Raw genomic sequence first — 23397 nt, 5'->3', positions numbered from 1 at the left:
GTGCTGAGAAGGGGAATGAGAGAAAATGTAAGAGGCATCAGATGACTGGCAGAGCTGGTTGGGGTAGGAGGGACAGCACTAGAAATGTAAGTGTGTATCTAAAGAGCAAGAGTATGTGTGTTTGAAGAACAAGAAGAGCAAGAGTTAGGGTTAGCAGATTTTACTCCTGTAAAATCTGGACCCATGGCCTCACCCCCAGGCCCATCCAGTTCCACCCAGCTTCGCCCCATTCCACCCAAGTCATACCCTATTCCGCCATAGGTTTGAAGTGATGATGTCACACACATACGTGTGACATCACTGCATTGCATCCATGCATAAGTAGATCTACCGTAATCTAATCTAATCTAAACCTTAAGTTTATATACCGCATCATCTCCATGAGAATGGAGCTCGACACGGTTTACAAGAACTTAAAATAGTGGGTAGAGAAGAAGAAAAAGGATTACATGAACTTATGTGTAGAAGGGGGGAGAGAAAGGGGGGAAGGATAGAGCTACAATTTGCTGAAAAGCCAGGTTTTCAGTTGTTTGCGGAATAACTGAAGGGAGCTCAGGTTCCGCAGCGGGGTGGTGAGGTCATTCCAAAGACCTGTGATTTTGAAGAGAAGGGATTTTCCCAGTTTGCCTGAATAGTGGATGCCGCGTGGAGAGGGGAAGGCTAGTTTAAGCCTTTGGGCAGTTCTGGAGGAGTTGGGACTGGAGGAGTTGAAAGACAGTGGGATAAGAGGAGGCAGGATTTCTTGAATGATCTTGAAAGCCAGGCAGGAACATTTGAAATGGATTCTGGAGATTATTGGGAGCCAATGAAGTTTGGCAAGGAGTGGGGAGGCATGGTCAGACTTGCGTTTTGAGAAGATCAGTTTGGCTGCAGTATTCTGGATTAGCTGGAGTCTTAGAATACTTTTTTTTGATAGATTTAAGTAGATGGCGTTGCAGTAATCTAGTTTGGAGAGGATGATGGATTGGACAAGGATGGCAAAGTGTTGTTGGCTGAAGTAGGATCTAGCTTTCCTCAGCCCTCCCAACGTGGTCCCAAGCTGGAAGCTTTTCAAAACCAACACAAAGTGCCTAATTTTATAAAGCCGTCCAGACACCCGGACATGTCCTCTAAAAAAAGGACATGTCTGGGTAAATCTGGACTTCTGGTAATCCTAGCGAGAGTGCATGTATTTGGAGAGGGGGTGGAGCCAAGGCTGGCAGTAGTCATGATGGAGCCCAGGGCAGACACTAGGGAGGGGACCCCAAAGTTGGCTGTTAAGCTTTCCCTCCTTCAACTTCAGGCAGGTTTGGGGCTTCCTGTGACGGGGAGGGACCCAGGTCAATTGCCCTATGTGCCTACCCCTAATGCCATCCCTGGGTGGAGCATGAGTGTTCCTGGGCTAACCAATTAGCACATTACTGTACATTAACTGGTTAGTTCGCAGATACCACATGAGCTCTTACCAGCTATAAAAGGGGTGGCAGTAAGTGCTTGCATGATCATTTTAAAAAATGGCTTTATGCTAAAAGCAACCTTAATGCAAGTAGCCCAAAAAAATCCATGCCGGTATTCAATTTAAAGATAAATGTTGTGTTCAAGTTGTTGGAATATATTACTGTGTCTGATGATAGAAGCATTTATAACATTTGCATATGGATATTGATCTTCAAGATAAATTGTTTATTGAAGAAACTCAAGGTCTGGAATATTTTTGGGTGAAGCTCGGGAGTTTTTGACCTTTGATTACAACATGGACCAGCAGAGGCAGCGCAACAGGTTATCTATAATAATAAAACCCTAGAGCACGCATGCGCTCTTAAAACTTTTTCTAAGAGCGGCTTTTGGCAATAAAAAACAGCGACTGGTCGGGGGAGGGGGGTGTGTGTGCTAGTACAATGCCAGCACTGTGAAAAGTGCATTTTTGTGGCATGTGGGTAATGGAAAAAAAAGAGTATATATTTTTTAGGGGAATAGTAAAAGCATGCTTCTTGAGCGTGTGTATAATACCCTTGTCTTATGTGTTTCTGGCTGTGGTTCATGATAAAATTTTACAATGAAAACAAATTACAAGATTTATCTGAATTATAGTAGTTTTGGGGAGAGAAAGGTATGTTTTATGTGCGCTTGTTAAAAGCCAACATTGCTTCTCCCCTTCTTTCGTCTAATAGCTATGATTGGCACACCACCCTTGAAAAATATTTGTAACTCACATGTTTTCTATGCTGGATGATGCTTTACAGTTATATGGCGCCATTGATACTTTTTGGCAGGGAAACCTCACAAAGAATGTTGGGATTTGTGCTGTGGTTCAAAATTTGAATGCCTGTGGTTTAGAAGCATTTGTAAGCTGCTCGTGTTTTGTGTTACACTATGGATGGTGGATCATATCATCACGCTCTCCATGTTGTCCTGAAGAGAAGATATGCATGATCTGAGGATGATAATGATTCTGTTGGGTTTTGTGACACCACAGCTTTTGCGACCAACTCCTACAGTCAGATGTGTTGCGTGCATATAATGTAAGCATATTTTATATGCTCAAAACAAGGCATGTGCTGATTGCGTTGCTTTCCTGGGACATGCGCACATTCACGCCTCTTTCCTTACATATTCTGCGCATGTGCCGATCACTATCACCAGCGACTCGATGCATGTAAATTTAGCAAATCTTCACTGCTGTCCGCTAACCTCATTTGCATGCGCGATTTTTTAAAGAATGACTCACTTTTTTTGAATTCACTATCAAAATGGCTGTGTTAGCAGACCGTCACTTTTTAACACGTTTTTTGTTGTTGTTTTTTTAATCCTGGCCTGAGTTAATTGCACTAGATCAATGTATCTCAAACGGTGGTCCAGGCACACTAATGTACCTCCTGAGATTTCAGGTGTGCCACGGTACACTGGGGAGGAGGAGAGGCGCCAGTGCCAGCTGACTGCCTACAGGACGTGCCTCTCGTGGGGAGAGGCACGTCTTGTAGGCAATCAGTGGGCGCCAGAACCTATCCTTCTCTCTGGCCCTCTTCCCTTCTGGCACACTCCACTGAGCCTTCACACACACGCGGACATCAACAAGATGATGTCACGCATGCGCGTAATGTCATCACGGCGATATCCGCGCACTTCCAGGTGCCTTGAGCCACGGCTACTACCTTTAGTGTGCCGCAGCTCAAGAAAGTTTGCGAGACACTGCACTAGATCCTCACTGCCTCCACTCTCCTCTTTTGAATGAAGCCATTGTAAACTCTCTAAGGAGGAAGCTTTGATGCTGGGGGAAAATCTACCTGCAGCATCTTTTGCATCCCGGGTAATCTGCAACTATTTTCAGGCAAGGAGATATCTTATGGCATTGAGGACTAAGCATCTTATCTAGTATTACAAGGGCAGGCTGTAGATACAGGAAAAACAAAATTGTTGATCGAAGAATGAAGCAGGGATGGTACTGGGCTGTCTACCAACGAGTAAGAGACTTTGCCTTTTCTCTTACTCATTATCTCAAACAAGTCATTATAAACTTACCACATTAATTCTACACTATCCTGCAGTCACAATCCCCGACCTTGCCCACAAGCTGTCTCCCTTATGTAATGGCCCTAACTCCCTCCCCTGGGCTTCTACAGGAAACCCTGTCTCATCTGGTCTGGGGAGCAAAAGCTCCAATATGGGAACTGAATTGGGGGACCTTCCAAATGGTCATCCCCTGTACCAAGTTTTGACATGTTCAACATTTCATTCAACGGAGCCCACAAAATAAAATAGGCACCTGTGTTTTGGACTCCGTGCCCGAGTCTGATGAGAAGATTCTACATGATCTTTACACCCTGTAGATAAGCTATCACTATACAGAATTTATAACTCAAGTAGCTGTCAGTTCCCCCTGCAACTCCTTTCATCCCACACCTCCACACCTTAATAAAGCACACTTTATTTCATGACATAATAGGGCTGTAAACATGTGATCTGCTAGGCCTAAGCTACCATCCCAATCCCAGTCTCTTTACCTTCTTTCTGTCCAGCTTCACTGCACCCAGCCACCCCCTCCCAAAACCGACACTGCAGCTGCCCTGCTCCACAGCTCCAGGGGGCCCTCTTGGGCTATGGCCTTCCCTTCTCCCAATCCAGTTCCAAAGTCCACCTCAGCTGTAAAAATGCAAGGAGGTTGCCGGAATGGCAGCAATTCTTTAGTGCTGCCTGTGGCCTCCTCAGTGCTGCTGATCTGTCATGGTCTGCCCAAACGGAAACAGGAAGTTGTGTCAGACAGGGGTGGAGAGAGACAAAGGAACAGTGCTGAGGAGGGCTGAAGGCAACGTTAGGTAATCACTACTGTACTGGTGACCTCCATGTATTTTTTAGAGGTGAGAGGGGCTTCAGAAAGGGATGAGGAGAAGGGAAGGACATCCCAGCTCACAGGGATCCTCTGGAATAGCTGATTTTTAAATGAAAGGATGGATGCTGGATGGTAGGGCATTTGGTGGGTGGGGAAATTGGGGGAGGGGGCAGGGAGAAGAGGAATTTGAGGCCCCCTCCTTAATTTCTCCCCTAGACCCTAGCATGTCTAACAACAGCCCTGCCCAGCTGCCATCTGATGCCAGCCAGACCTAGATAGTGATTAGTATGACCACTGTTTCCTTTAAACTCAGTGGATGTCCTTCAACTGCATTGCTACCAGCAGGGGGTGCTACTTCAATAATGTGTTTTCAATCTCTCAGGACAGGCAGGTTTCCTGGAGTCCTGCAGAAAATACCTGTCCTTCACTATTGAAAATATGATATTGAGACAGTGTCCCTCATTGGCAGGACTGTAGTTGGAGAACTCTCGCTCAGTTTAGAGCAGGGATCTCAAAGTCCCTCTTTGAGGGCCGCAATCCAGTTGGGTTTTCAGGATTTCCCCAATGAATATGCATTGAAAGCAGTGCATGTACATAGATCTCATGCATATTCATTGGGGAAATCCTGAAAACCTGACTGGATTGCGGCCCTCCAGGAGGGACTTTGAGACCCCTGGTTTAGAGGGAACAGTGAATATGACCATCCAGAGCTAGGCCACACCAACTCCACCAACCTGCAGACAGCAGACTTGTAAAGCATCTCCTTCAATATTGTGCATCACTTTTCATTAATCCCCCTCTCAAAGATTACTAGCTTGGGTACCTTAATCTCTGACAAGCATTCAAACCCTCTAATATAACAGCACCACATTCCAAATCTATCAAAAGGGGGTGGGTGGATAGGAGCAGAAAAGGGAAAGAGAGCAAGTTGCCTGGCATGCCCCCTTTTGTCCATTATCTACTGGCTGACACTACCCATAACGTTCTACTGATCTACTGCTTCCCTTTCAAAAGGGATGGAAGAGACCAATGTAAGGGGTGGGGGGGGGGGAGGGAATTCCCCTTGGTAGTTAATAGCACCAGCCTGGGCACTTCAACTCAGATGTCTCTTCATGGTTTCCTGGTAGAAAGCCCAATTCAGATTGAGCTGAAATTTGTATATGGTTATCAGGTGCTGGTGTTGGTGTTGGGGATGTGCAGTCATCTCAAATGACCTTGAAGGGAGCAACCCTAGTGTTTAGTGCAGCGGGCTAAGCATCAGAAGAACCAGGTTCAATTCCCACTGTAGCTGCATGTAACCCTGGGTGAGCACTAAATCCCCCATTGCCCTAGGTAGAGAATGACACATGGATAATATTTCTTCATCCCTGCAGGATCTCTCTATCCCCATCCTGTCTCCATTAGCTCTGTCCCTGCCCCTGCCCCATCCCTGCAAGCTCTGACCTCACTCCAAAATTCAAATTTGCAACCAACAGACTTTCCCACCTAAATTCACCTCAATCCCCAACCAATTGGATTTGAGGAATCACTATACAGTATATAAAGATGAACCACAAACCTCACAGCATACCCTGAAGAAAGCTACAGCGTGATGGCTGACATGTCAGTTCTGCCTGACCAGACACAGCAAAACCTGGAACACTTCAAAATCATAAGCCCTGAACACTTTACAATCATAAACGTTCGAGTATTGTGCAGTTAAAGCAGAGCTTGCAGGAACGGGACAAGGACAGAACTCGAGGGGACGGGATGGGGATATTGAGATCTCGCAGGGACAGGGACAAATTTGTCCCCGTGTCTTTCTCTACTTAGGGTCCCTTTTACAAATTTGCTGTAAGCACTAATAAGTGCTAAGTGCAAGGGAATAAAATAGATCAAGATCTATCAATGAAAGAACACACTAATTACTTGGTTCGGAAATGTTTTTACACACTGTGGAAGTTACACACCATTAGATCTTACTGTATTTTGATTTCTCTTCTTTTGGATTATTGGTGCAGTCTCTGATCCTCAGCACTCTTGACTATTGTAATATTGTTTACTATGCAGGACTTCAGAAAAATCTGTATATATTGTGTTGATCCAGAATACAGATGTAAGGTGCGGCACCCCACTGGTGATGTTCTTCCATTCCGAGTATTGTCCATTTACCCCCACTCTCCGTTTCCTATGCTCCAGACAGTTTTTAATCCACGTGAGTATTTCACCCTCGATTCCATGGCTCACAATTTTCCAAAGTAGTCATTCATGCAGAACCTTGTCAGACACCTTCTGAAAGTCCAGATATACAATGTCGACTGGGTTGCCCTTGTCTATCTGCCTGTTTACTCCCTCGAAAAAGTGCAGCAAGTTTGTCAAACAAGATCTGCCTTTGCTGAAACCATGCTGGCTGGTCCTCATCAGACCATGTCCATCAAAGTGATCAATAATGCGATCCTTTATCAGTGCCTCTACCATCTTTCCCGGTACCAAGGTCAGACTCACCGGTCTGTAGTTTCCCGGGACTCCCCTCAAACCTTTTTTGAAAATCGGTGTTACATTCGCCACCTTCCAGTCCTCCGAAATCTTTCCTGTTTTGAGTGACAGATTGGCTATTAGTTGAAGCAGTTCAGCTACGGTCCCTTTCAGTTCCTTGATGACCCTCGGATGGATGGATCGTCTCCCCTCCATTTCTTTTTTAACACTTTAAGTACAAAAAACTTTATATCTTCAATGTTGTGTTTATTTTGGTACCAATGATCCACAATTGGTGCTGTTTCAATGTGCCTGCTTACACAACTCTTGTGTTCAATTATCCTAGTCTTTACCATGTGTTTTGTTTAGAAACATAGAAACATAGAAAAGGGCCACGGCCCATCTAGTCTGCCCACCCCCTAACTACCTCCATGAAGAGATCCCACATGCCAATCCCATCTTTTCTTAAAATCTGGCACGCTGCTGGCCTCAATTACCTGTTGTGGAAGATTATTCCAGCGGTCAACCACCCTTTCGGTGAAGAAATATTTTCTGGTGTCACCATGAAATTTCCCACCCCTGATTTTCAACGGATGCCCTCTTGTTGCCTGGGTCCTTTAAGGAAAAAGAGATCCTCTTCCACCTCGATACAGCCCGTGACATATTTGAACATCTCAATCATGTCTCCCCTCTCTGCATTCCTCAAGTGAGTACAGCTGCAACTTACCCAGTCGTTCCTCATACGGGAGATCCTTGAGTCCCGAGACCATCCTGGTGGCCATTCGCTGAACCGACTCAACTCTCCGCACATCTTTTTGATAATGCGGCCTCAAGATTTGTACACAGTATTCCAGATGGGATCTCACCATGGATCTGTACAACGGCATTATGACCTCGGGCTTACGGCTGACGAAACTTCTACGGATACAGCCCATGATTTGTCTAGCCCTAGATGAAGCTTTCTCCACTTGATTGGCAGTCTTCGTGTCTTCGCTAATAATCACCCCCAAGTCACGTTCTGCTACAGTCCTTGCTAGGATCTCACCATTTAGGGTGTAAGTCCTGCATGGATTTTTGCCGCCAAGATGCATGACCTTGCATTTTTTGGCATTGAAACTTAGTTGCCAAGTCTTTGACCAATGCTCCAGCAGGAGTAGGTCCTGCGTCATACTGTCGGGCATTGAGCTTTTGTTGGGCACTGTGCTTTCATCTATTGTGCGGTTGCCTACTATGTTGCATAGTTTGGCATCATCGCTAAATAATGTAATTTTACCTCGAAGCCCCTCGGCCAAGTCTCTTACGAAGATGTTAAATAGGATCAGGCCCAAGACGAGCTCTGCGGCACTCCGCTGATCACCTCCGTCATATCGGAGAGGGTACCGTTTACCACTACCCTCTTAAGTCTACCTCTAAGCCAGTCCCTTACCCATGCGGTTAATGTTTCACCCAGTCCCATCGAACCCATCTTGCTCAATAACCTGCGGTATGGGACACTATCAAACGCTTTGCTGAAGTCCAAGTACATGATGTCCAGGGACTCCCCTATATCCAACTTTCTTGTTACCCAGTCAAAGAAACTGATCAGATTTGATTGGCAGGACCTTCCCTTCGTAAAACCATGTTGATGGGGATCTCGTAGATTCTCCTCGTTCAGGGTCATATCCAATTGGCGTTTGATTAGTGTTTCCATAAGTTTACTCACTATCGATGTGAGACTCACCGGTCTATAATTCTCAGCCTCCGTCCTGCATCCCTTTTTGTGGAGTGGAATGACGTTAGCCATTTTCCAGTCCAACGGGACTCTTCCTGTACTTAGGGAAAGATTGAAGAGCACGGATAACGGTTCCGCCAGGACGTCACTCAACTCCCTGAGCACCCTGGGGTGTAGTTTGTCCGGTCCCATAGCTTTGTTCACCTTGAGTCTTGATAGCTCCTCGTAGACACTGCTGGGCGTAAACTCGAAATTTCAAAACGGGTCTTCCGAGTTTTCCCTTGTCGGCAGCTGAGTGCAGTGTTTAAAAATACACGAACTGAAAAAAATGAAAATAAAGAAAATGAAAGACGCGAGCACAGCGACTCAAAAGAAACTAACCAAATAAGCCGCGGAGCAAGAGGGACAATGAGATCACGTGAAGCAAGGGAGCAGTGCTTCTGGCTCCGCAGAAAAGAGAGAACTGAGGACACGCTGAGGAGACACATGCCCTAGGCAGGGCGGGAGGGGCATGCGCGCATGCGTGGGCCAATCGCAAGCCTGAAGGTCTTCGAACAAGTCTGCTCGCAAATACGTCCACTAGGGAGCTCCTTTGGTGACGTCACCCACATGTAGAGAATATGTTGCCTGCTTGTCCTGGGATAAAGATGAAATTCAATATGTTATTACATTGTAGAGAAAGTTTCTTGACATAGGCTATTTCTCTTTTTCAGCTACTGTGTTTCTCAGTTTGCTGAATGTGTCCTCTATAAAATTGTATAATAAGTTACTTAGGTATGGAGGGCAAGAAGACACCTACTATTGTTACCCAAAGCCTGGTCTATACACATGGCAATTCACACCATTTGTGTGCGTCATCTATTTTGGGGTTTCAAATGTTGAAAAGTATGACATACTACACCTGGCCCAAAAACCAATGCCTTTTCCAGGGAGTAGAAACACAGAAAACCAGGAGAAAAGGGGGCTTTAGGATGCATAGGAGATAAAAATAATTGAATTTCTTAAGAGGAAAAGCACTCATAATGCTTTAACTTTTTTTTTTTTATGAGCACAATTTGTGAAAATGTCCAACTGATACTGGAAAGCTTCCTGGAAGAGTCAGCTGAATGAAGAACTTTGCACGGATCTCCTTCAGTTAATATTTTACTAATTAACAGAGCACAGTACGACCCTCCAACATTGACTCTTAGATATAAAGGAAGATATCTGGGCTCTTTTCTTTTCTTGTGGTGTGGCACTGAACATGGCGAAGGGTTTCTATGTCAGTAAGGTGGTGGCTATTGTAGGCATCTTGTTCAGTGTGGCAGCAGTGGCCACCATCATAGCTCTGGCAGTTGTATATGCAGAAGAAAAGAACAAAAATGACAACTCTGGTCTACCCACTGTGACAACTCCTTCACCGTCTATAACCACTGGAACTTCTGCAGCACTGACCACACCACAGGCAAATGAAGCATGGAACATATTCAGGCTACCAGGCTCTATCATCCCTGAAAGTTATGATGTGGTGTTGCAACCGTATCTGAAGAAGGACAGTGAAGGTCGCTACATTTTCAAAGGCAATAGCACCGTCTCCATCAAATGTGTGAACACAACAGATCTAATACTGATTCACAGCAACAAACTGAACTATACTTTCATAGGAGAGCATCATGTTTCTCTTGAAGAAGTGAATGGTTCCAATCCGCCTCGCATACGAAAAACCTGGCTTGAGGTTCTAACCCAGTACTTGGTGGTGCAACTGGAAAGCAACTTAGAGGCAGGCAAAACATACAAGCTTTCTGCTGTGTTCACTGGAGAGCTGGCAGATGACCTGGCTGGGTTTTACAGGAGCGAGTACAAGGAAGACGGTGAAACCAAGTAAGTTGACAGTGACAGTGTCCTAATAGAGGTTCTTACGTGGAGTAAAGAGAGAGAAGACAGAAGGATTATTAAAATGAAAAGTGCATATTTACAGTATGACACAAGGGTGTATGTCTGGATCTGGGAAGGTTTATTTGGGGATTATATGGGCAGGACATTTAGATTATGTCTGGGACAGAGGGTGTGAGGAGGAACAGCTGAGTGCTTCATGGTTGTCAGGGGGGGTCTATAGAAGTATCGGGGTGTCTGTAGCATGGGGTACTGTGAGATATCAGGGATACAATTTCCACTTCTTATTCTCTAACTCCTCCCATACAGTTGCTTTATGCTTTTCCCTTCCTCTTCTCTTTCCAATCTCTCTCTGACATCCTACCCCTTTCTTCTCCCCCTTCTCCCACTCTTCCTTATTTGGGCTGGGTGCAGCAGGAGCCCTGATTATTGGGAGCAATGTTGCTCTGATATCTCCTGATCTTGTGCTTTAAGAGCCCCAGCTGATTGGGGGCCAGTCTCACGGGATCAGTTGTTGGGTGGCTCTTGACATGAAACTGGCAGAGGGAGTTGATGTGTGCTTGAATCCTTTACCTGCTGCTGGTCCTGTTGGGGCTTTTGAGATACGAAGTTGGCAAAGAGAGGTGGGGCTTAATTCTTCCCATTGCTCTACTGCCTTTGGGTGGTGGGGTCTCAACACCTCCACTCCCGATGACTCCTCCCAAGTACCTTCCCTGTTTTAGTCCATCTGCATCTGCCTGCGCATGTGTAAAAAAAAATACAATCCCAAAAGGAATTGTGCATCCTCTACGTACCACTTTTATTTTTCTTGGATCATCAGAAACTTATGCAGTAATCTTTCATCTCTTTTTCTTATACTTATTTTTAATTTATTTATTTTATTGAAAAATAAGTAAGGGAATAAAAAGTACAAAATGGATTTATGACAAATCACTAGCAGCCTTTCTATAAGAAAAAGAGATGAAAGATTACTGCATAAGTTTCTGATGATCCGAGAAAAATAAAAGTAGTACATAGAGGATACACAATTCCTATTGGGATTTTATCTGAGATAATGAGTGACTAGTAAATGATATACTCTCACCAAGATATCTATCAAGCCCAATATATATCTCAAACTCCTCACCTCTAATCTATAATCCCCAGCTCCTCAGAAGTACCACCTGGGCTCAAAAGCTTTCACAGCCCTAGGCTTTTTAAAAATTTCATTACACAATCAATACATATCTTTAATATGCATCATAAGGACTGTAGTGGAGAGCAGGAGCAAGAAAAGGTCTGTAAGCAGAGAAAGCTGATAATACTTTAAGACCCTTGGGGCGTTAAATGCTCTGACACTCATACGATATTTGACCATGTTACACCGCTTCTTATAGAACTACACTGGTTACCAATAGAAAACAGAATAGAATTCAAACTATGTTGCGTAGCATTTAAAATGCTAGACAGTGACATCCCTAATAGCTTCCCCAGAATTACTGAACTATTAGGTGGACTTGCAGTCCAATGTAATTCCAACAACATGCTCCTATCATTCCCAACTCTGAAAGACATAAAATACAAGACATCTCACAGCAAATCATTCAACTACCAATTTAACAAAAGTGTGGCACTCACTTCCCATCGAAATTCATACAACCATAGCAAACACACATACAAACATGTTTTTTTAAGAAATCCCTACCAGGCATCCAAGGAGACTCAGCCTAATAACACAAGTCACTCAAAACAAAGACAATGTTAATGGTCGGCTGCTATTTATAACATATTACCTCAGACTGTTATCTATAAATTGATAACAATTTAATAACTTTATGCAGAATGTATGATTCTATACAAAATTATGTAGCCTGTATAACTCTATACAAAATTCTGTGTTTCAAGTTTCAAGTTTATTACAATTTTTGATTAGATAGCCTATCATAGTTTCTAGGTGATGTACATAAAAAAGGGAATCTAATTATAATCTTTAAAAATATATATTTAAAAAATTGAGACATTGACTATGATGTACTAATGATACACAAAAGGGACTGTGTGGAACTACAATAAATTCAGAAAAGAAACATCAAGAGGGAAAAAACAAGAGGGAAAGGGAGAAGAGAGTGGTAGATTGAGTTCAAATCATGAGCAATATGTCAGGGTCAAGAGCATTTTACTGGATCCTAAAAGGAGACAAAGGGATGGTCATTGCTTGAATGTAACCTGCCTAGAACTCTAATTAATGAGGATTCGGTGAGACTGTAGAGCCCGAGAGCTTATCTCGACAGATAACTATAACAATGGGCTAGAAGGCCTGAGATGGTCACCTATCATGACCTTCTAGAGAGGACGTCTGGAGAGGTTGGTAGTCTAATGGCAGTGGTCAGGGCAAGAGAAAAAGGGAGTGGTAGGAATGGGTTTCCCACTGGAAAATTTTAATTTGAATGCACATGGGCAGAGAAGCAAGGGGTCATGGGAGAGGGTATAAAGTTCGGGACCTCCGAGGCTCAGGACCTTTTCCTGTTCCTTGGAGGTGGCTTTCCCTCCCTCCCGCCCCTTATCTGTGAGATGGGTTAATGATTGTAATAGGGCTTGAGATGTTGCAGCGGCAATAATCTCTAGCTACCTGGTATCGGGCTCATCAAGTGATGAGTGGTTAATTGGCAGTATGTTGAGGAGGCAGATGCTATTTGGGCCAGGTGACCCGGAAAAGGGGCATGGAGGTCCATGCCACTCCCATACCCTAGCTGACACAGTAGGGTCAGTGAATTGTAATTTGGTTTCTTATGGTGCTCATGTTGGTAGCTCAGGAGATGCTTTTCTATTGTTAATATTTGCACAAATTGTGTTTCCAATAAGCAGAGCTGTGGTTTGAGGGTTTTTTTCCCTATGAGCAAGTGTCTGTTATTTGATTACAGTAAATTCCATTAGTAAAGTTATACAAATTTATTTATTTAAAAATTTATAAACCATATATTACCTATACGGTTTACATAACTGCAATCAATAATGAACAGTACATACAAATTAAATAGTTACAAAAAACTTTGCCATAAGAATCAACTCATCAATCTAATATAACATCAGCAGGTACATATTTTACATAAAATCTCAACACTAGAAGTTTACGAACAGTTGCATTTTCAACATTTTCAGATCATTCAAAATACCGCAATAAAAATTATCACCAATGAAAGGAAATTTGATCATGTCACATCACTTCTAAAAAATGCACACTGGTTGTCCATAAACCATAGAATAACATATAAAATAGGCCTAATAACCTTCCAAGTTCAAATGTCAAAAGCACCTTCATTTCTGGAAAAAATACTCACTCCCCATGTTCCATCTAGATCACTAAGATCCTTCTTTGAAATCTATCAACACTCGACAAGACACTGTGACAGCTCCTCATTTATGGAACTCGCTGCCTGCATATTTAAGAGAAGAAACTAATCTAAACAGATTAGTTTGAAAATCTTAAATGCTTTCTTTTTAAAGATGCATTTGAACGGTAAAAGCTACAAGGCCACCAAATTATATGTGTACTATCCTACTGTTATTCCCTTTTATGCTCTCCTGTCCTGTATGCTTTGTAGTTCTTCCCATTGTCTATTTGGCTATGTTATAGTCTCACTGTGTTTGTCACTCTCTCTTTTAAATTTTGTACATCACATTGAATTTATGGTATTGTGTTTTCATCAAAATTTTATTCAACTTGAAACTTGATCTAGCAGTGCATAATCGCAGAACTCCTGACAAGGCATTCCAAAGCTTTGCACCCCCCACCGACAACATAGCCTTGCCAATCCTAGAATGAGAAATTGTCATTCTACCATCCAAACGTAATTTCATACTATTTTCCAATCTCAAACTCCATCTGGGCAGCCATTCAGGAAGTGGCAAGGGGCCAGGCTGGAGATCAAAAAGATTGCTCCTGCCCTGTACCGCTGGCCGTGAGATTGGAGGAGGCAGTTGTCCAGCAGGTAATGTCCCATCTGACTGCAGCAGTCCAAGTAGGTTTGTGTGCTGGGAGCAGGGTGATGCTGTGTCAAGCAGTCCTCATCAGGGACCTCGCATGTGAACCCAGTATTCACTTTTTTAATATGGAACCAAGTTTTCCTGCCTTTGTGGGTCATATCTCTGCCTCAGATCAGTTCCTGCCCAGATTTGTTCTGCTGTTTTCCCACAGCAGAAGCATTCATGTCACAGCCTGGAGTCTTTCTGCTTGTTAAATTTTGTAATATCATCCACCGAGTAAATCCCTGCGCTGCCTCCCTGCATCCTAGTTCCTGCCTTCCTGCACTTTGTCACAGCATTTTAAGATAGGCCGCCTCATTTAAGCAAGCTGCACCCACAAGGTTTGCAAAATCAAATTATAAGCCGTGGCCTATCTGTGGGAAAATACGGTATATCAGTATTGTACATTAATGACTCCAGCAGCACATAAGAACATAAGAAGTGCCTTCACCGGATCAGACCTTAGGTCCATCTAGTCTGGCGACCCACACACGCGGAGGCCAGTGCTAGGTGCTCCCTGATGGAGACCTTGATTACCCGTATCCCTCAATGTGATTTGCAAGAAGGTATGCATCCAACTTGCGCTTGAATCCCAAAATGTAGCTCGTGATCAGCCTTGCAAGCTGTGGTATTCATTGTACTATACAGGCGCATTAGGCTGCAAACATATAATCCTATGCTCCCATGTGCCATCTTAAAGGGAATGACGCAGGTAAAATGCAGCAAGTCCCCTAACAGAATCAATTGAATTGGTAAGGTTTTGAGGGGTTTTTTTGTATTTATAGTATCGTGGATGAAGGTTCACAAAAAAATAATCACTCAGACCTTTAAAGACGGAGATTCTCTATGTTGGTAAAACCAGACAGAACACTGCACATCTACAGATAAAGCTCAATGGGATCTCTCTCTTTTACACAGTAGCATTGTAGATGATGGCAGATAAAACCCTTTAAGGTCCATCCAGTCTGCCCAACAAGAGTAGAGGAGTGTTCTTAGCCACCTCACTTTATTTAAAATATGCTCATTATCACTAACTCATTTATTAACCACTTTTTTTATGAAGAGATTCACTGAAAGTGGTTTATAATACATTGAACAGTAATCAGTATTTATTTAATTTTCTCAGGAGAGCTCAGAATGGTTTACATAAATGTAATCTGGTGCTCAAGTACTTTTTGCTCTCTGTCCTGGTGAGTTCTAATATACCTGAGGCAATGGGGGATAAAGTGACATGCCCAGGGTTGCAAGGAGCAGCAAGGGTTTGAACCCACAACCTCAGAGTGCTGAGGCTGTTGTTCTAACCACTGCTCCACACTCTTAAGTAATTCCCCTATCTGTCCTGGCAGGCTTGCTGTGGTACATGGGGTAATGGAGGGTTAAGTGACATGTCCAGAGTCACAGGGAGAAGACTGGGAGTAAACTCACAACCTTGAGGTGCTGAGGTAGCAGCTCTAACCACTAGGCCAGTGGTCATTAATTTGGTTGAAAACAGGGCACACAAAGCTTTCTGGGGGGCTTTGGGGCTCCCAGAATTTAAGTGGAAGCAGACTGAACTCCAGTCCATGGTCTGAGTTAATGCGATTGAACATTTGATTTCAGGGTCATTGCCACTACACAGATGCAGGCAGCTGATGCAAGGAAGGCGTTCCCGTGTTTTGATGAGCCAGCTATGAAAGCCACATTCAATATCACTCTGATCTACGAATCACAATATACGGCGCTGTCAAATATGCCAAACATAAGTAAGTTACTGCTTTACTTTCCATTTCTTTGTTGAGGAAAAGGTGTGTATGCATGCCTCTAGGTTGACCACTAACCCATGGCTTCATGCACAGTGAGGAATCTTCCCTGTGATGTTGCAAGGCAGAGTACAGGAGTGGTTTGCTATTGCCATTGCTGCTGCCCAACGCCGGTGGTCCCCCATCCAAGTCCCAGCCAGGACTGACGCTGCCTAGATTCTAATAACAAGAGCAGGCCTACCCTGGGCAGCCAGGCCATAGGTTGGGGAAAATGCCCTTCTTAAGACCAATACAAAGTACAGCTATCTCATTAGAACAGAATAGGAAGACAAAGGGTCTGATTCCATAAACAGAGCCTATAACCGTGCCTAACTTGTAGGATGCGGTTGTCAATCAACCACTACGCACCACTTAGAGAATCACACCTAACGGCTCATTTTCAAAGCACTTGACATGCAAAGTATCATTGAAAATGTTTCCACCTTAATGTAATTAGGCAGCTTTAAATAAAAGTTGTACTTTGATTTTGTGGTTTCTTCAGATATCTGTGCCAATATCTCATGATGAGCTTTTCAGAGAGCAGTTTGGGGGTCATAACATCTCCATTAGCTAGCTGAAATCAAAGCAAGATCAAAGCATTGAAGGAACAATTTTTAAATAGCCTGATTACTGATGCTAATTTTCAGAAATCCCTCAAGTACTTTTATCTTTAAAAATTAGTGTAAAGGATTCTCCCTAAAATTGTCTGCATCCTTTGTATCTGCTCTTTTGTGCAGATGGCTAAGAAGGAGGAAAATAATGTGTAAACTTGTGAAAATGTGTGTATGTGGCACCAGAAAAAAGTGTGATTGAAGGAATTGTTATTCTATTCTACTACATTTACGGTTACTATAGAAAGGAGGATAAGAACATAAGAATAGCTTTACTGGGTCAACCCAATGGTCCATGAAGCCCAGAAGCTCATTCTCAGGCCACTAGTACCTGACCAAAACCCCAAGAGTAGCAACATTCCATGTTACCAATCCAGGGCAAACAGAGGCTTCCCCGTGTCTTAATAACAAACTATGGACTTTTCCTCCAGGAATTTGTCCAAACCTTTCTTAAAACCAGCTACGGTATCAGCTTTTACCACAACCCCTGGCAATGCTTAACTATTCTCTGAGTTTTAAAAGTATTTCCCTGCAGTATCATCAGGTGTCCTCTAGTTTTTGTAATTTTTGACGAAGTGAAAAATCAATCTAGTTCTACTCCACTCAGGATTTTGTAGACTTCGATCATATCTCCCCTCAGCCATCTCTTTTCCAAGCTGAAGAGCCCTAACCTTTTTAGTCTTTTGTCATACGAGAGGAGTTCCATCCCCTTTATCATCTTGGTCACCCTTCTTTGAACCTTTTCTAGTTCCGCTATATCTTTCTTGAGATAAGGAGACCAGAATTGAACACAATACTCCAGGTGAGGTCGCACCATGGAGCGATACAGAGGCATTATAATATCTTTAGTCTTGTTAACCATCCCATTTTTAATAATTTCTAGCATCTTCTTTGTTTTTTTGGCCTCCGCCGCACATTGGGCGGAAAGTTTAATCGTATTGTCTACAATCACACCCAGTAAAACCTGGATGTCTCAATCTGTCCCCCTTACTTCCATTGCTTTCAGTGAAAGTAAACCATCCTCTTTTTTCTGGAGCCATATGTTAACCCCTAACTACATTAGAAACATTTTTAGCAGATACTGGGCTTTCTGCTAGGGACACTGGGGATGACTCTGATGATCCAATGTCTATATATGTGGTGATGGGTTAAAAATGGTGCTCCTCAATATGACAGTAATATTTCATTGTTCCTTTAGTAAGGGCCATTTGATCAAGTATGAATTTTGTTTTACTGTGTCTAACTGTTATTGGAACTGTAGATTGATAAAAACCCTTTGGGTCGCACTCTTAGCATATTTACAACGTTTGCTGGGACACTCTTTGAAACTGACAATTGAAGGGATCATTTTTAATATACCTAATTTGAAAGAAACCTGGGTAAAAGGAGAGACATTATTTTGGGCATGGCTTTTATAATAAGGAAAAAGTGTTTGCTTAACCACTGGGAAGAAATACCTCTGCCGTGATTAGCTGAGCTGGCTGTGGCAAGAGACCCCTCAACAAAAGTACCCATGAAATTGGCAGGAGGGATGCCTACTCCTTTCTGCCACTAACCCCCCCTGAAGGAGCCCAGTGGGAGGGATGCCCACTCCCTCCTGCTGCTACCCCATGAGAACCCCCAACACCTCTCTGGAACCCCTGACACCCTGCAATCCTCAACCCCCCCTCAAACCTCCAGATCCCCACCCCGCACCCCTCCTGTGCCTTTGTAAGTTGGCCAGAGGGATGTTTACTCCCTCTGGCCGGAAGGCCCACTTCTTCAAACTGGCAGGCTTTCCCCTTCCCAGTGCATCCTGGGATGCACCAGGGAGGGGCCAAAACCCTGATTGGCTTAGATGCCTAAGGCCTCAGAGCATCCTGGAATGGAATGGGCTTGGCCTAAGACTCCAATTGGCCCAGATTAGGCCCCCTATGGGGAATTTAGGAAACACCTGAAAACATATCTGTTCTTAAAGTACATAGGAAACTGATTTGCACAATCTCTCCCACAATAACTGATCTCTAGAGCTGTTAATCAATAGATATTAACTATGTTAATGCTACTCAATCTGTAACATTTATAATCGTTGTAAACCGCATAGAACTTCACAGTCCTGCGGTATATAAACTGTTATTATTATTATTAGTCCAGTGATTTTCCACTTTTTTCATTCCATCCTGCCTCAGGGTTGGTGTTTTGTTTTGTTTTTAAACATGCATCCCAATTGGCTGCTAGCTGGCAGTGGGATGCCCGTTTATAAAATCAGCCCCTCAGGCTTTGGAGGGGGAGAATGTTTGAGATCCTGTTAAATCTGTTGTTAGAAGAGTCCAGGCCTTGGGTTCTGCTTGTAGTTCTCTATAGTGGGGCTTGGATAAGTGGTTTAATGTAAACTTGTGCTGTAATGTGATTGTTCAACATTTTGTATTTTCAATAAAAAAAGATTTTCATTAATGGTATCTTTATTTTAGATTGTATTTGAATTTTTATGTTGTAATCATTGTAAAAGATCTGCTTACAGCAAAAATTTAAATGCTATTTATTTTTATTTTTTTAGGTATCTAAGCGGTTTACAATCAGAGAGATAAAGTGGAATGGAAATGTTCATTTTAAATTAAATTAGGCAAGCCCAGCCTGGGAGTGTAGTGGTTGAGTGGAATTAGCATGGTGAGATGTTCATTCATTACTCCTTAGAGGACTCTAAACACACAGGGGTCTCCTGACCTATTTTTCAGGGATCTCTGTATATTTTCATAAGCTATTATGCAAGGGATTAGGACAGACAGCCATCCAAGATCTCCTTATTACTACACAGCAGTAATGATCCTCATCTTGAGCACTGGTTATTTTGTTCAGGTGTTACACATCCAAGCTGAAAAAAATGTTCATGCTCTTTTAGGCCATGTTGAAGAAACTATAGATGGAGAAACGTGGTTAAGAACCAAGTTTGCAGAAACTCCAAAGATGTCCACATATCTCCTGGCATTCATTGTCTCGGACTTTAATTATGTCGAACAAGTTAACAGCGTACCTGAGGTGAGCTGGGGTTTTGTAAGTCTGCTTTTAGATGGCCTGAGAAGGTTAAAGGGACAGTTCCTTATTGACTATTTCTTGTTGTTTGCTTTCAGATCAAAATCTGGGCCCGTAAGAAAGCCATCATGGAAAATCAAGGGGACTATGCTTGTAACGTAACAGGAAAAATTCTAAATTATTTTGAGTACTATTACACTGTTCCCTATCCACTACCGAAGTCAGGTAAAAGGCTTTTATGTGCATGAATTGTCATAAATATCATCAAGTGTTCTCTGGTGAAAGCAGACTAATAGACGATCTATATACATGTGAAACTCCTCTGATAGGTGCAATGATAAGGGAAGGGGGAGTATATGGGATTCTTCTATTTGCATAGCTACTCGAAAAAGGGTGAAGTCTCTGGAGTATGAAACTCAAAAGGTGCTGTTACCAATTCTGAAGGACTTGGATGAAAACCAGACACTGGCATGGTATGATACTCCTGTGACTGTGGAATTGTCACTCAAAATTTCTAGTTACATCTTCAAATAGCATTCCCGACTATCTGGAAGGTGCACTAAAGTCAGAAATCGTCACTAAACCTGTTTTCACAGCTTTAGCGATCATCGATGTTATTGACCTGATGCACAAAATGGCCTACCGTGTGTTTTTCTCCTCGATTGCCCATTTTCCGATCCAGCCATAAAAATTAGCTAAACCCACATGTAATTAAAATAGCCAAGCAATTGATGCACTAACATCGCTTGGCTATTTTGCATGGGGTTTTAGTGATTGTAATAACCGATTGATCTAGATCTGTCGGTAACTGTGTTATCGTACGACAATAGAGTAGAACCAATTTAAACTTGATGAATCCATATCTTAATAGAAATATTCAATTTTTTGTTTATAAGGAGGAAAAAGACCTCAGTACAGATGGAGGACCCCCAAGACAAAACAACTCTATCATTTGCCAAAAAAACTCTCATGTTTCACCAAAAGTTGCAAAATATAACAGTACAGCACTTATCTTTATTCCCTATGGAGTTTGCTCCGTTTCACCCAAACGGCTTCATCAGGGGAAGACGCTCTCTGTATAAAAGACTGTCACAATCGCTGGCGTGCTTGTAACAGACTAATCTTTTCATGGACCTTGCCTATTTTTCTTTTGTAGTATGGTAACTGTATTACCGACAGGTCTGCCTAGGGTTGTTTTGTTTTTTTTTTTTTCAATGGCACAGATATTTTGCATGTGTTACACTCGCAAAATATCTCTCCTATAAAAAAAATTTAAAAAGTCCCCCTCCACTGCTGACGGCCCTCTCCAATGACCCCTGACAAATGCACCCCTCACCCAAGCCACTGTCTCCCATAATGCAAAAAAATGGCACTGCTGCTAGGGCACCGCAATCCTCCCCCCCACACACTTGATCGCTGTTGGCCGATTCTCTGGCTGATTCTCCAGCAGCAATTGATGCACTATCAAGTTTGCATGCAAATGATTTGCACAGAGGTGACAGAGTGACAGAGGAAGCAGCCTCCTATCACTGCTGTTAGGGCACCACAACCCCCAACCCCACTGCAGCAAAAATGGCAGAGTGGATGCTCACTTCCTCCTGCCACCAGACACCCCCCCACACACACCCCTGAACCCCCTCACAATGACAGGAGGGATGCCCACTCCCTCCTGTCACCAGTTTGGGGAGTGGTGGGGGTCCTCTTGTGGCAGGAGGAAGTGGGCATCCACTCTGCCATTTTCGCTGCAGTGGGGGGGGGGTTGTGGTGCCCTAACAGCAGTGATAGGAGGCTGCTTCCTCTGTCACTCTGTCACCTCTGTGCAAATCATTTGCATGCAAACTTGATAGTGCATCAATTGCTGCTGGAGAATCAGCCAGAGAATCGGCCAACAGCGATCAAGTCCCTATCTTTAGTGCATCTATCCCTTATTCTACCTCAATCAATTTCTACAGCCTAAAACAAACCCAATTTTGCAACTGATCAAGCATTGTGTAATCCTGGCTCAGATCCCCACCCACTGGGGAGTGTCAGGCCTGAGTGAGTCCATGAGGTGATACACAAAATCCCTGGGTTCAAGGGAAGTTATTAATGTTTATATTTAAAGTGTTATTTGCTAAACCATCTCACAATCAACATCATAAGATTTACCAAATAAATTAGTAGTTAATCGGCAAATTAGATGGCTGCTGCTACGATGGCGGCCCCTATTAGCCAAAGTACTAAGGAGGCTGTAAGGGTGTCTTCCACATAAGACTCCTACCACTTCGTCATGTCAAATCTTGCAAACTGCAAAGTCACAAAGTGCTGAGGTTCACCGTAGGCCATTTCATAAATATAATAAAACATGGAGCACTGCTTTTAAAATAAACTAATCCAGGTTGCTTTTGTTCCAGATCAAATAGCTCTGCCTGACTTTAATGCAGGCGCCATGGAGAACTGGGGGCTGATCACTTACAGGGAAACAGCTCTCCTGTATGACGACAACTTCTCATCCATTGGGAATAAGGAGAGAGTGCTCACCGTGATAGCGCATGAACTCGCTCATCAGGTACTGAGAGCTTGACAATGTTACTATTTCTTTTCCATAGGGCTCTGATTTTGTTCACTAGTTTTACTGTTTGTTTTTACCATAGGAAAACATTTAGGTCCCTTTTACAAAGCTATGGTAGTGAGTACCAGTTTGGCAAGTGCGATGCAGCCCATAGGAATTAAATGGGCTGTGTTGCATTTGCCACACAGGACTTGCTTTTTAAAAGGGGCCATTAGATAGATAACAGCTCAATATTGAAATATACCATTATCCATTAAACAGCAACCTACATCCAAGTATGCTCAGTTTTCATAAATATCTGAAATCTTTTCTTGTTAAAAAATCCTTAAAACAAGCTTAAGTTCCCTCTATTTTTTGATTATCTATTGGATTATATGTGGATTTTATAATTTTTCAGTAGTGTTAGCCACTTTGAACCAGATATTTGGGATTAAGTGGTCTATAAGCTCTATGATTGTGAGCTAGATAGATGATGCTGTCTCTCTATCTAAATATAAGATATAGGGCTGATTCATGAAACTGAAGTTCTTATCTGCATTTTCCATTCTATTCAACGGGGACTGTTCACTAATGGAATGAGTTGCCCTTTTAAAAGGCCATTACAGCTTAATGTACAAGATGTTTCATATCTCACCAATCATGATGAACAGAAAACATTGCAGGCCCAATACTGGACTTACAGTGATCAGCCATTTTTAAGGCACTGACTGACATGGGTAGAATTTAACCTGGATACTGAATGCTAGGCCTAATCTGGGTACATGCACTGAGTAACTGGTCTTGTCCGGCTGCCAGAAATTATCTGGATGCTGGACAATATTCAGCCTAGTACCCAGGTAACTACCCAGAAAAAGGGAGGACAGCCATTTTCCTATCCTAAAGTCATCTAGGCACTTACCCAGTTAGCAGAGTGAAAATCGTCACTAATCTGGTAAATCCTGACTCTACTACTTCTAAAGTGCTGAAAGGCGTACATAGCGCTGTACATGTACATTCAACATGTAATAAACGGTCCCTACTCAAAAGAACTTACAATCTAGTTTAGACAGAGAAACAGTACATATGTATAGGGGGTTGGAGAGTTTCTCACAGGGAAAATGGTA

At 43.0% G+C, this 23397-nt stretch overlaps 2 protein-coding genes across 3 annotated transcripts in view; one reads left to right on the top strand and one right to left on the bottom strand.

Annotated features, from left to right (window-relative positions):
* Positions 1-23397, bottom strand: part of ZNF710 (zinc finger protein 710) — a 613623-nt gene that overhangs the window by 496532 nt on the left and 93694 nt on the right. The gene's annotated exons all lie outside the window — the stretch shown is intronic.
* LOC117347960 (aminopeptidase Ey-like) overlaps positions 9678-23397 on the top strand; it is a 123519-nt gene continuing 109799 nt past the window's right edge. The window contains exons 1-5 of one of the 2 annotated variants that reach the window (XM_033919482.1): positions 9678-10331; positions 15945-16087; positions 19613-19749; positions 19842-19968; positions 22137-22291. In XM_033919482.1, the coding sequence (XP_033775373.1) occupies positions 9715-10331; positions 15945-16087; positions 19613-19749; positions 19842-19968; positions 22137-22291 (1179 nt within the window). In that variant the 5' untranslated portion in view covers positions 9678-9714. The remainder of the gene's footprint in view (positions 10332-15944; positions 16088-19612; positions 19750-19841; positions 19969-22136; positions 22292-23397) is intronic. The other variant, XM_033919481.1, reaches the window with a different exon arrangement.

The sequence above is a fragment of the Geotrypetes seraphini genome, chromosome 14 (assembly GCF_902459505.1).
Source record: "Geotrypetes seraphini chromosome 14, aGeoSer1.1, whole genome shotgun sequence".
In the NCBI taxonomy this organism is placed as follows: Eukaryota; Metazoa; Chordata; class Amphibia; order Gymnophiona; family Dermophiidae; genus Geotrypetes; species Geotrypetes seraphini.
Note: the sequence above shows the minus strand (reverse complement) of the source record. Positions and strands in the feature narration are given on the sequence as shown.